The sequence below is a fragment of the Boleophthalmus pectinirostris genome, unplaced genomic scaffold, assembly GCF_026225935.1.
Source record: "Boleophthalmus pectinirostris isolate CB_2022bp ecotype Guang Dong unplaced genomic scaffold, ASM2622593v1 HiC_scaffold_1, whole genome shotgun sequence".
In the NCBI taxonomy this organism is placed as follows: Eukaryota; Metazoa; Chordata; class Actinopteri; order Gobiiformes; family Gobiidae; genus Boleophthalmus; species Boleophthalmus pectinirostris.
Genome location: NW_026570970.1, coordinates 1,084,385 through 1,096,884, shown reverse-complemented (window position 1 = coordinate 1,096,884; position 12,500 = coordinate 1,084,385). Strand labels below are relative to the sequence as shown.

General features: G+C 46.5%; 2 protein-coding genes across 4 annotated transcripts in view; one reads left to right on the top strand and one right to left on the bottom strand.

Moving 5' to 3' along the window:
• Positions 1–7,090, top strand: part of LOC110170840 (NACHT, LRR and PYD domains-containing protein 3-like) — a 10,753-nt gene extending 3,663 nt beyond the window's left edge. The window contains exons 3-7 of one of the 3 annotated variants that reach the window (XM_055148965.1): positions 1,416–1,574; positions 3,261–3,401; positions 5,844–5,883; positions 5,975–6,158; positions 6,435–7,090. In XM_055148965.1, coding sequence (XP_055004940.1) covers positions 1,416–1,574; positions 3,261–3,401; positions 5,844–5,883; positions 5,975–6,158; positions 6,435–7,081 — 1,171 coding nt within the window. In that variant the 3' untranslated portion in view covers positions 7,082–7,090. The remainder of the gene's footprint in view (positions 1–1,415; positions 1,575–3,260; positions 3,402–5,843; positions 5,884–5,974; positions 6,159–6,434) is intronic. The other 2 variants (XM_055148974.1, XM_055148979.1) reach the window with 2 other exon arrangements.
• The window catches only part of LOC110165802 (NACHT, LRR and PYD domains-containing protein 3-like), a 155,503-nt gene that overhangs the window by 119,044 nt on the left and 23,959 nt on the right, over positions 1–12,500 (bottom strand).

Below are 12,500 nucleotides of genomic sequence, written 5' to 3'. Positions count from 1 at the left end.
TTTTTAACCCATGGGTGGGTCAGGACTAAACCAGGTCTAAACCAGGACTAATCTTGGATTTAAGAGAGAAAACGCTGAGCAGTTTGTCTGCAAAGCCCATCAGGCAACTGCCACGTTTAACTCCGAGAGGTGTGGAGCTGAGCCGCGCCTTTCTCCTGCGTCACCTCCAGCCCAACACGGACTCCTGGTTCAGTCCTGGTTCAGTCCTGGTTCAGTCCTGGTTCAGTCCTGGTTCAGTCCTGGTTCAGTCCTGGTTCAGTCCTGGTTCAGTCCTGGTTCAGTCCTGGTTCAGTCCTGGTTCTGGTTCAGTCCTGGTTCTGATTCAGTCCTGGTTCAGTCCTGGTTCACTCCCTGGTTTAGTCTTGGTTCAGTCTGTGGTGTAGGCAGGGCAAAAGTTTGATATAGTCTCGGGTTAACGGGCAGGTGTGGTCCTGTCCTGTGCAGGTGTGGTCCTGTACTGGCAGGTGTGGTCCTGTTGTACTGTGAGTCTCCAAAAATGTCCCCGTGCAGGACTCTGTGCTGTCGGCTCCATTATGGAATAAATGAATCTTCAGTTTGTTACATAAAGAAGGAGGAAAATAACAAAAGGATGACAACAGCAACAAGTTTGAAGAAGGAAGTAAAAAGTGTTGTAAGTGTCCTGTGTGAGAAAAGTGTTTAAAGTTTGTGGTGAGGTTTTACAGACTTAAAACAGACAGAATAATTGTAAAATATAAAGTTGATACTTGGTGGATTTCACCTGTCGCAGGTTATTTTTAGAACATAACTCCCACGATAAACGAGGGACACTGTCCTCTCACCTCAGCCTGTGCACATGGACTCACACTTGTCCCGACCAGGACGGAAAACTGAGCATTTCTTGTACATGTCATTTGTTAAATCCACATTTGTGCTTCGGTGTGTTTCAGACTGACCGACTGTTTGTGTCTCGCTCCTTCTGAGTCACAGACGAGAGACGCTCAGTTTAATGAACGATACTGAAAACCCGGACATTTGGATCACTTAAAAAAAAAAAAACCCGGACATGATGCAAAATACGGACATGTCCAAGGAAAAACGGACGTTTGGTCGCCCTAACTTTACTGGATTTTAAATTGGGTTTGTTTAGGTGATATTTCCTGTTCTTCTGTCTCTTTACGTCAGATTCAAAGACAGTAGGTCAGACTAACAGCATCACATTCTAGTCTGTAAACAATACAGAACACAGATAAATGTAGAAAATGACAAAGATGGTCTCGATTTGGTCTCGATTTGGTCTCGGTCTTGGGAGCCTGTGGTCTGGTCCTGGTCCTGGTCTTGACTTCAACACTAGTGTAGTGTTTGTAGTGAACACAAACCTGAGGCCACGTCGCCTCTCGCTCACTCTTCTCACCTTTTTCTCCCCTGACCCGTTTTCCTGCCTGGTCTGTGTCCAGTGTGGAGATTCTGTGTGAAGATGCAGCCAAACGAGACTGTGTAAAACTGTTTGAACTCCACCTCTGTCCAGAAAACCACGTGGTAAAGAAGTCAAGTTATTTATCAAGACGAGAGCCTGAGCGCTCGGCGAGGTCTTTGTGTATACGGAGAGAACAAAGGTGAGACTTCAGGGCGTCAGTCCTCACTCTGGTTCATTCGCTCTGGTTCATTTGCTGCACATTTGTTTTGTGTTATATTTGCACATCAATCAGTGTTGATGTTGTTTTCCCCTATGGAAAAAAACTGGAAAAAAAAAAAAAGAATTGACCAGTGTCTTTGTAGTAAATCTTTATATAAGGTTAATAGTGCCATGTGTGGTTTACTGGAGGGACTATGTCTCTGGACTGGCCTGGGAACGTCTCGGGATCCCCCCGGAGGAGCTGGAGGACGTGTGTGTGGAGAGGGAAGTCTGGGAGTCCCTCCTCAGACTGTTGCCCCCGCGACCCGACCCCAGATAAGCGGAAGAAAATGGATGGATGGATGGAAGGTTTCCTCCTGAAAGTGTTTCTCCTTTTGCATTTTTCTCATACAACTAAATTATGAGAAACTAGTAAAGATAAAGTGAACATTTTGCATGACATTTACAGGTAATGTACATGATCAACTACATTTTCTTTAAATGTTCCATGTAATGTTTGAATTCTTTAATTATATGTTGCAGAAAAAACAATCAGAGTGTGAAGGGGGATTTGAACCCAGGTCACACATGTGGAAGTTCAGTGATTTAACAATTGAACAAACTGACCACTGAGTCCAGAGGGAACAACAGCAGATATTGAGGATAATTACAAGTACTTTGGTATTTGTAACTGATTTGACTCTTGTCAGTTGAGGCGTGTGAAAAAAACAGAAGTGCACAGCTGCTTTTTGGAATATCACAAGTCAATATAAACTTTTGTAATAAAGAGGATTTTTCAGAGTAAAAATCTTTTCACAGCCTGATGTTTGTTCACCCACACACACACACATACACACAACACAGCAATCGAGTTTAAAGAAACAATCATCATTTCACTTGTTTTTCTGTGATTCTGTGGTAAAAATGACCTTTGTCCAACACTTGTGAGGACATTATTGTGTGTGTGATCAGTGTCATATTCAGCCCTTGCAGGTTACAAACATTTATATGTTTCATGCTGCACATATTTACCAAAGAACTTGTAACTGTTTTCAGTGTCATATACAAATCTTTTAGGATTCATATGAAACATGTTAAAACGGTGTATGATTTGTCTAAACCTTTTCCATATGGGTTAGTTCAGCACTGGTCTTTGGACAGTTGTGCGGGGGGGGGGGGGGGGGGTGGCATGAACTGTACCAGTGGAAATGAGGATTATCTCACCGAGCGCAGCACGTTCAGATCAACATCGATTTATCAGTTAAACAGTTTACACTCCAAGAATAAATGTGACTGAAAAACTCTTCACAAGGTTTGGCCAAAACATAGTTACTAAAGTCTGTGGACATGTGCAGTTTGAAAAAGTCTCAAATGGGACAAAGACAGACACTAGACTTTATATCTGTACAAAATAAAGCCTAAAAAAAAGTCTAAAAAAAATAAAGTGTTTCAAGATGTCCACAGCCAATTGTCAGTCAGTAAAAAAAAAAAAAAGCGTTCAGACTTAGAAGGAATAAATATTAAATTACTTTTCTTTATTGGTACAAATGCATTAACTCATTTTTGTTCATGAAATTACTACTGAAGACTGCTCTGATTAGAAGTTCTCATTTATTTCTTATTAAAAAGCAAAAACAGATGAGATTTCTGCATGTTCTGTTCAAACGGACTCTTCTTCTGATTCCAGCTCCTACAACATGGACCCACTTGGACCTGGCCCCGGGTCTAAACCCAGACCTGGACCTGATCCCAGCTCTGTGTCTCTGAAGAGTGACCGCTCCAGAACCCCTCCTCCTGAGTTTAGAGAAGCTCCTCCTGAAGACCAGAGGTGAGACCTGTTTCATCTCTGAGCTCTGGACATGTTCTTAGGACAGCGCCACCTGCTGGTCATCCTTCACCAGGGCAAACAGTGACCCTGTGTTTGAATGGAGCTGCTCTCAGTGTTCACTCACCCGTCCAAATAATGGAATGGTTTGGAGGTTTGTGATGGACGAGTGTGGGTTTGGAGGTTTGTGATAGACGAGTGTGGGTTTGGAGGTTTGTGATGGACGAGTGTGGGTTTGGAGGTTTGTGATAGACGAGTGTGGGTTTGGAGGTTTGTAATGGATGAGTGTAGGTTTGGAGGTTCTGATGGACAAGTGTGAGTTTGGAGGTTTGTTATGGACGAGTGTGGGTTTGGAGGTTTGTGAGGGACAAGTGTGGGTTTGGAGATTTGTGATGGACGAGTGTGGGTTTGGAGGTTCTGATGGATGAGTGTGGGTCTGGAGGTTTGTGAGGGACGAGTGTGGGTTTGGAGGTTCTGATGGATGAGTGTGGGTTTGGAGGTTTGTGATGGACGAGTGTGGGTTTGGAGGTTTGTGATGGACGAGTGTGAGTTTGGAGATTTATGATGGACGAGTGTGGGTTTGGAGGTTTGTGATGGATGAGTGTGGGTTTGGAGGTTTGTGATGTATTAGTGTGTGTTTGGAGGTTCTGATGGACGAGTGTGGGTTTGGAGGTTTGTGATGGACGAGTGTGGGTTTGGAGGTTCTGATGGACGAGTGTGGGTTTGGAGTTTGTGATGGACGAGTGTGGGTTTGGAGATTTGTGATGGACGAGTGTGGGTCTGGAGGTTTGTGATAGACGAGTGTGGGTTTGGAAGTTTGTGAGGGACGAGTGTGGGTCTGGAGGTTTGTGATAGAGGAGTGTGGGTTTGGAAGTTTGTGAGGGACGAGTGTGGGTTTGGAGGTTTGTGATAGACGAGTGTGGGTCTGGAGGTGCTGATGGACGAGTGTGGGTTTGGAGGTTTGTGATGGACGAGTGTGGGTTTGTAGGTGCTGATGGACGAGTGTGGGTTTGGAAGTTTGTGAGGGACGAGTGTGGGTTTGGAGGTTTGTGATGGACGAGTGTGGGTTTGTAGGTTTGTGATGGACGAGTGTGGGTTTGTAGGTGCTGATGGACGAGTGTGGGTTTGGAAGTTTGTGAGGGACGAGTGTGGGTTTGGAGGTTTGTGATAGACGAGTGTGGGTCTGGAGGTTTGTGATAGACGAGTGTGGGTCTGGAGGTTTGTGATAGACGAGTGTGGGTTTGGAAGTTTGTGAGGGACAAGTGTGGGTTTGGAGGTTTGTGATGGATGAGTGTGGGTTTGGAGGTTCTGATGGACGAGTGTGGGTTTGGAGGTTGCTGGAGAACGGTCTGGTGCTTTGTGCCAAGTGTAAAGTTTGGTGGACGGGGATTATGGTGTGGGCTTGTTCTTCAGGAGCTCGGCTTGGACCCTTAGTTCCGGTAAAAGAAACTCTGAATGCTTCAGCAGACCAAGAGATTTTGGACAATTCCATGATCCCAACTCTGTGAAAACAGTTTGGAGATGGCCCTTTCTCTTCAACATGACACAAAGCAAGGTTCATAAAGACCTGGAGAGACTGAGAGCCAGACCTTCTTTCCAATATTAGAGTTTAATTTCACAAATGCTCTTCTGGAAGAGTGGTCCAAAATTCTCATAAACACACTCCTAAACCCTGTGGACACCTTCCTAGAAGAGTTGAAGCTGTTAGAGCTGCAAAGGAGACGTCATATTAAAGAATAGGATGTTGCTTAAATTCATGCGAGTCGAGGCAGATGAGCGAATACTTCTGGTAATATAGTGTAAGTTCAGGTGGGACAGAATCACAGGGATTTCTACAAATTGTACAAGGGTCTCAGAGAATCAAGTGCTCTGGACCAAGACTGCCGTGAACACGTCAAAGTAAATATGCTATGGATTTTTATTTACTTTTTTCAACTGCAAAAGATACAAAGATACAAAAGATGGACCTTTGTTACCATATTTTACCAACAGCACCCATAGTCGTAAGACCTCAGCAGATCTAAGGCTAAACTCATTCTCCATCAGACCTGATGATCTAAATTCATCCAAAGGCAGCTGATCCCCGCTCACAGCTGTTCATTGTTTCTGTGCACCTCCTGTACATCCTCGTACACAGAATATAAGACGACCAAACTGCAAAAGCTCAAGTATCTACTGATGGTGTCAGAATGCCGCTGGAAAAGTCCAGGACCTGTAGTGTCCGTCTCATGTTTCATGACAAACCTGATGAATAAATCCACAGTGTGAACTCTGTGGTGGAGCTGCTGCTGAGTGTCAGGTTTAGTGCTGTGCAGGTCCACTGCTCTTATGGAAACACTGAGGTGACTTTAGAACCCTGTTTTACTCTTGTCTCTGTCTTATTCTGTTCTTTTATGGACCACGAGTCTGGAATAAATAAATGATGATGTGTTTATTGTTTGACAGGGAGCCAGGCCCAGAGGAGCAGCTGGACGCCATATTCAAGGTGAGTACCTCACGAGCGCAGCAGGTGTGGGGTTTTGGAGACTCCTTAGATCCTCTCTGATTAAAACACTTGTCTTTTTATTCTGCTCCAGGTTCTGGAGGAACAGGTCCTGAGGTTTGTCCAACAGCAGCTGCAGAGGCTCCACAGGCTCCTGGCCTCAGATTACCCAGAATGCTCCGAGAGTGAGGAGGAGGAGAGCAGAGAGGTTCTGAACATCACCCTGGACTTCCTGAAGAGGATGGACCAGGAACATCTGGCCCAGCGCCTGAGAGACAGTAAGAACCTCCAGATGCCCTCCATCCTCCTGTATCCCTGTGTGTCAGGTGCCCTCCCGTGTGTCAGGTGTCCCCGTGTGTCAGGTGCCCTCCCCGTGTGTCAGGTGTCCTCCCCGTGTGTCAGGTGCCCTCCCCGTGTGTCAGGTGTCCTCCCCGTGTGTCAGGTGCCCTCCCCGTGTGTCAGGTGCCCTCCCCATGTGTCAGGTCCCTCCCCGTGTGTCAAGTGCCCTCCTGTATGAAATATTTCACATTCTAACTCTTGTGTGTTGTTTGAAGGACCTAAATATGGATTCAGAGATAAACTGAAGTGTGATCTGCAGCAGAGGTTCAGTCGTGTGTTTGAGGGCGTGGCTAAAGCAGGAGACTCCGCCCCCCTGACCCAGATCTACACAGAGCTCTACATCACAGAGGGCGGAGCCTCAGAGGTCAACCAGGAACATGAGGTCAGACACGTGGAGACGGCGTCCAGGAGACCGGCCGCTCCAGAGACCATCACATGTGAAGAGCTCTTTAAACCCCGCCCACATTCACCACAGCCAATCAGATTAGTGCTGACGAAGGGCGTGGCCGGCGTGGGGAAAACAGTGCTGACTCAGAAGTTGAGTCTGGACTGGGCTGAAGGCCGGGCCCACCAGGACCTCCAGCTGCTGTTCCCCTTCACTTTCAGAGATCTGAACGTGCTCAGAGACACACAGTTCAGCCTGGTGGAGCTGCTGCACCACTTCTTCAGTCCATCCAAAGATCTCTGCAGCTTCCAACAGCTCCAGGTGCTCTTCATCTTTGACGGTCTGGACGAGTGCAGACTTCCTCTGGACTTCGGCCGAACCCGGGTCCTGAGCGACCCCACAGAGTCCGCCTCAGTGCACGTGCTGCTGGTGAACCTCATCAGGGGAGCCTGCTTCCCTCCGCTCTCCTCTGGATAACCACGCGCCCCGCCGCGGCCAATCAGATCCCTGCTGAGTGCGTCTCCATGGTGACAGAGGTGCGAGGGTTCGCCGACCCGCAGAAGGAGCAGTACTTCAGGAAGAGGTTCAGAGACCAGGCCACGGTCGTCATCTCCCACATCAAGAGCGTCCGCAGCCTCCACATCATGAGCCACATCCCGATCTTCTGCTGGATCCTCTCCAAGTTCTACGGAAGCTTCTGGAACAAACAGAACCAGAGCTGCCCCGGACTCTCACACAGATGTACGTCCACTTCCTGGTGGTGCAGGCCAAAGTCCAGAACATCAAGTATCAGCAGGGATCAGGGGAGGACCTTCACTGGACTCCAGAGACCAGGGAGATGGTGAAGTCTCTGGGAAAAGTGGCCTTTGAGCAGCTGCAGAAAGGAAACCTGATCTTCTACGAGAGTGACCTGAGCGAGTGTGGGCTGGACGCTGCAGCGGCCTCAGTGTACTCCGGAGTGTTCACACAGGTCTTTAGAGAGGAGCCAGGCCTGTACCAGGACAAGGTCTACTGCTTCATCCATCTGAGTGTGCAGGAGTTTCTGGCTGCTCTTCACGTCCATCAGACCTTCTACAGCTCTGGAGAGAACCTGCTGGAGACACCACACTCCTCTGAGAGTCCAGACCCTGAGGCCTTCTACCGCTCTGCTGTGGACCAGGCCTTACAGAGTCCAAACGGACACCTGGACCTGTTCCTGCGCTTCCTCCTGGGGCTGTCTCTGCCGACCAATCAGAGGCTGCTGCAGGGTCTGCTGACTCACACAGGAAGTGACCCGACCAATCAGGAGACAGTAAAGTTCATCAAACAGAAGCTGGATGAAGAGGGTCTGTCTGCAGAGAGAAGTCTGAACCTGTTCCACTGTCTGAACGAGCTCAACGACCAAAGTCTGGTGCAGGAGATACAGAAGAAGATTAAAGAAAGACGTCTCTCTGATAGAACCATGTCTCCTGCTCAGTGGTCTGCTCTGTCCTTCATCTTACTGTCCTCAGACTCAGACCTGGATGAGTTTGACCTGAGGAAATACCAGGCCTCAGAAAGAACGCTCTCCTGGGTCTGCTGCCGGTGGTCAGAGCCTCCACCAAAGCCCTGTGAGTCCAGACTGTATTTAAACTCTTGTGTGGAGGTTCTAGTCTCTAATGTCCCTCTCTGTCCTCAGACTGTATTTAAACTCTTGTGTGGAGGTTCTAGTCTCTAATGTCCCTCTCTGTCCTCAGACTGTATTTAAACTCTTGTGTGGAGGTTCTAGTCTCTAATGTCCCTCTCTGTCCTCAGTCTTTGTGGCTGTGGTCTGTCTCCTCACAGCTGTGCTCCTCTGGCCTCAGTCCTCAGCTCCTCCAGTCTCACACATCTGGATCTCAGTCACAACGACCTCCAGGACTCAGGAGTGGAGCTGCTGTGTTCTGGACTGAAGAGCGCCCCCTGCAGACTGGAGACGCTCAGGTGAGACGCTCCCATGATGCACTCTGCCCCCTTGTGTCCACATGAGTGTAATGCTGTGTCTTTAGGCTGTCTGGATGTCTGGTCTCAGAGAGGGGCGGGGCTGCTCTGGCCTCAGCTCTGAGCTCCGCCCCCTCCCACCTCAGAGAGTTCGACCTGAGCTACAACCATCCAGGACCCTCCGCCGAGCTCCTGACCGCTCTACAGGACCAGCGCCCCCTGCTGTCTGTCAGGTGAGACTAGTCCTAGAACACTGGTCTGGTCTGGTCTGGTCCTGGTCTGGTCCTGGTCCTGGTCTGGTCTGGTCTCTGGTCCTGGTCTGGTCCTGGTCTGGTCTAAACTGGACTTGTGTGTTTCAGGTTGGATCCTGCTGGAGAGCGCTGGATGGTTCCAGGTCTGAGGAAGTGTGAGTTTTTTTTGTTTCCTTCACACAGTAAAGTGCAGAGAACAGCTCAGGTCATTCACTCAGGTCATTCACTCTGTTTCAAATGGTTCAAGTCTCTCTCAGTTTTCTTTCATTGGACCATTTTGGTGAAGTTTATTATTTCACTGGGACATGAGCCGCAGATGTGACATGTCGAGGTGATTCCATGAGAAATTCAAACATACTGAAGTCACAGTTAGACGCCAATAAAACATAAACCATTTTTCATTTGTCAGTTCACAGAATCAGGCGTCAAAGTGACAGATCAGGAGTCTGTCGTCGAGCTGCTTGGAGGTGTAGATAGATGCTGGTAGATTCCATCCTACAGGTTGAAGACCTCTGGCCTTGATGAACTTGAGCACGAAGCCCATGACACAGAGTCAAATCTCCCAAGAGTTTATTTCTTAAATTTTTATGACTGTGGCTCACAGATAAACAAAAAACAAACAAACAAACAAACAAACAAAAAACAAAATCTGTGTCTCCAAAAATTTGAATATTGTGAAAACTTTCAGTTTTGGAAAGTCACGGTGTCAAACCTTAATCTGCTGATTAAATGAGAGGATCCTGAGCCTTTAAATGGTTTCTCAGTCTGGGTCAGAGGGGTCATGGGGAAAGTCCAGAAGTCACCGAACCCTCCACAAGGACAAAGCCACAGAAGGTCTTTGCTAAAGAAGCTGGTTGTTCACAGAGTCCAGACACAATCACAGAAACGTGAGTGGAAGAAAAAAATGTGGTAGGAAAAATTCAGAATTTGTGGAGCTTCATGAGGAGTGGACTGAGCCTCTGCACACAGACCAGACCAGAATTACAGAAATGATGATAAAAAGTTATTAGCAGCTCTACTTGTAGCAAACAAAAAAATAGCCTTTACAAGAAAACGGCTGAGGACGGATCCTCCATCGACAGAACAGTGGATAGAAACAGTCTGTGACATTTATGTGATGGAAAAACTGTAAACACTTTAAACACGATTGAACGACTGTAACGACTCTCTTCTCCTCTGTGTTTGTTTTTTGTTTTGTTTTGTATAATTGAAAAATAAAAAAAAATAAAAACCCAAAAAACTATAAGAGCCTCAACAACAAGAAATGTAAGGCAAGTTTATTTGTACAGCACAATTCGTACACAAAGTGCTTTACAGAATAAGAAATACATTAAAATCACAATTAAAAGAAAGTGAAAAAAGGAGTTTTTAGGAGCGACTTAAAACAGAAAACTTGAGCTCTCTTCCACCTAAATGTAGAAATAATTAAAACAAAATTAAAAAAAAAATGATGAGAATGAAATGTTTGTGTTTCAGACTCCTGTGACGTCTCTCTGGACCCAAACACGGTGAACAGTGTGCTGCTTCTGTCTGAGGACCATCGGACTGTGACTCGAGTGGAGGAGGAGCAGGAGTATCCAGATCATGACGACAGGTTCACAAACTGGGAGCAGGTCCTGAGCCGCACTGGCCTGAGGGGGCGCTGTTACTGGGAGGTGGACTGGAGCAGGGAGGTTTCTGTAGGTGTGAGTTACAGAAAGATCAGACGGAGCGGACGGACACTGGAGAACGTGTTTGGATTCAACGATCACTCCTGGAGTCTGAGGATCTATGATGAAGGAGAGTTCTGTGTCACCCACAACAACAACTCAACACAACTGCACAGCTCCTGTCGTCCGAAGGGAGGAACCGTGTCCTCTGGTGAAAGGGGCGAGTTCTCGGGCAGAGTGGGCGTGTTCCTGGACTCTGAGGCTGGAGCTCTGTCCTTCTATGAGGTCTCCTCTGATGGAGAACTGTTCCACCTCTGGACCTTCTCCTCGTCCTTCTCTGAGCCTCTGTTTCCAGGGTTTGGACTGAGGAAAGAAGGTTCCTCTGCGACTCTGGTGAAGGAGACGAGACAGTGAACTCTTCTGAGAAACTGTATTTGTCCCACATGAGAACAGAACAAAAGATGTGCAAGATAAATAACAAAACAAAAGTGTAGCGTCCCTATTTTGACCTTTGAAACTGTGAGGAGCACCCACTTCTCTGCTGCCGTAGAACCAGAACTTCAAGTAAGAAATGTTCAACCACCCAAGTAGTTTTGGGCTCATATCTCCACATTTACATGAGAGCTTTTATTCCGAATCAAAATAATTGAATTCTGAAGAAAAATGAATTCTGCTTTAAAAAGACTTAAGTAAGTAGGAGGTTTATTCTGATTTAAAGAAATGAATTTTCCTTCATGTTTCTCGTTTCTTCTTGTTAAAAAGAATGTTTGTCCTTCTGACGTGTGATCCGGACGATCCGGCTCCACCAGTCGTGTCTCGGGACTTTGATCCACGTCTCTTTGGATTTGTGAGCGGGATGCGGGAGTGGGCCGAGCTTTTGTCTTCTTCCTCCTTCTCCGACGCTCTTCCCTTCTCCTCCTCCTCAGCTCACAGACGGAAAGTGTGATGAGACGATTCTCCAGCCGCTGCTTCCAAGCCGAGAGGATCACACAAACACAAATCAACAAATACAACGCCTCAACAAAACAAACGCCTCAACAACACAAACGCCAACAAACACAAACAAAACAAATACAAACGCCTCAACAAATACAAACGCCTCAACAAACACAAACGCCTCAACAAATACAAACGCCACAACAAACACAAACGCCTCAACAAATACAAACGCCTCAACAAATACAAACGCCTCAACAAACACAAACGCCACAACAAACACAAACGCCACAACAAATACAAACGCCACAACAAATACAAACGCCTCAACAAATACAAACGCCTCAACAAACACAAACGCCTCAACAAACACAAACGCCTCAACAAATACAAACGCCTCAAAACAAACGCCTCAACAAACAAACGCCACAACAAATACAAACGCAAATACAAAAACAAATACAAACGCCACAACAACAACAAAAAGCCACAAAAAAACAAAAAAAAGCCACAACAGAAGTGACCACGGGACTCTATTTTCCGTCGGACCGATCAAGGCAAGTGAAGAAGAAGAACTACAACGAAAAGAATAATGATAAAACAATTAATTACTTTTACTTACGTTTCCAACTTCTCCGTTCCTTTACTTTTCACGTTGTATTCTTCTTCTTCTTGACGCTTAAATGCGGTCTCGCGGTCATTGTGGCCTTTTGTTGTGTTGTGGCTTTTTGTTGTGTTGTTTTTTGTTGTTGTGGCTTTTTGTATTTGTGTGACCCTCTCGGCTTCCGTACAATTATCATCAGACCACTGTGGGAAAAGTTTGGATGGTGCAAATCTTTGGAAATAGAAAAATGTGCAGAATTGTCCTTTTGGTGTTTTCAGTGTGAGGACGAGTCTCAAACAACAAGTAGGAAAAAACTGAGGCACTGGAAAAGTACAAAATAATTCAAACCTTTAACACCCACAGATGAAGTTAAAATCTCACGACTGTTCCAGCCCTTCGGCTTCATCAGGGCAAAACTAATTATTTTGAAGCTTTTCGAGTGCCTCAGTTTTTTCCTACTTAAAGTTTGGATGGGTTTGGAACGACAAAACGGAGACGACAGAAAAGCCCAAACTGTT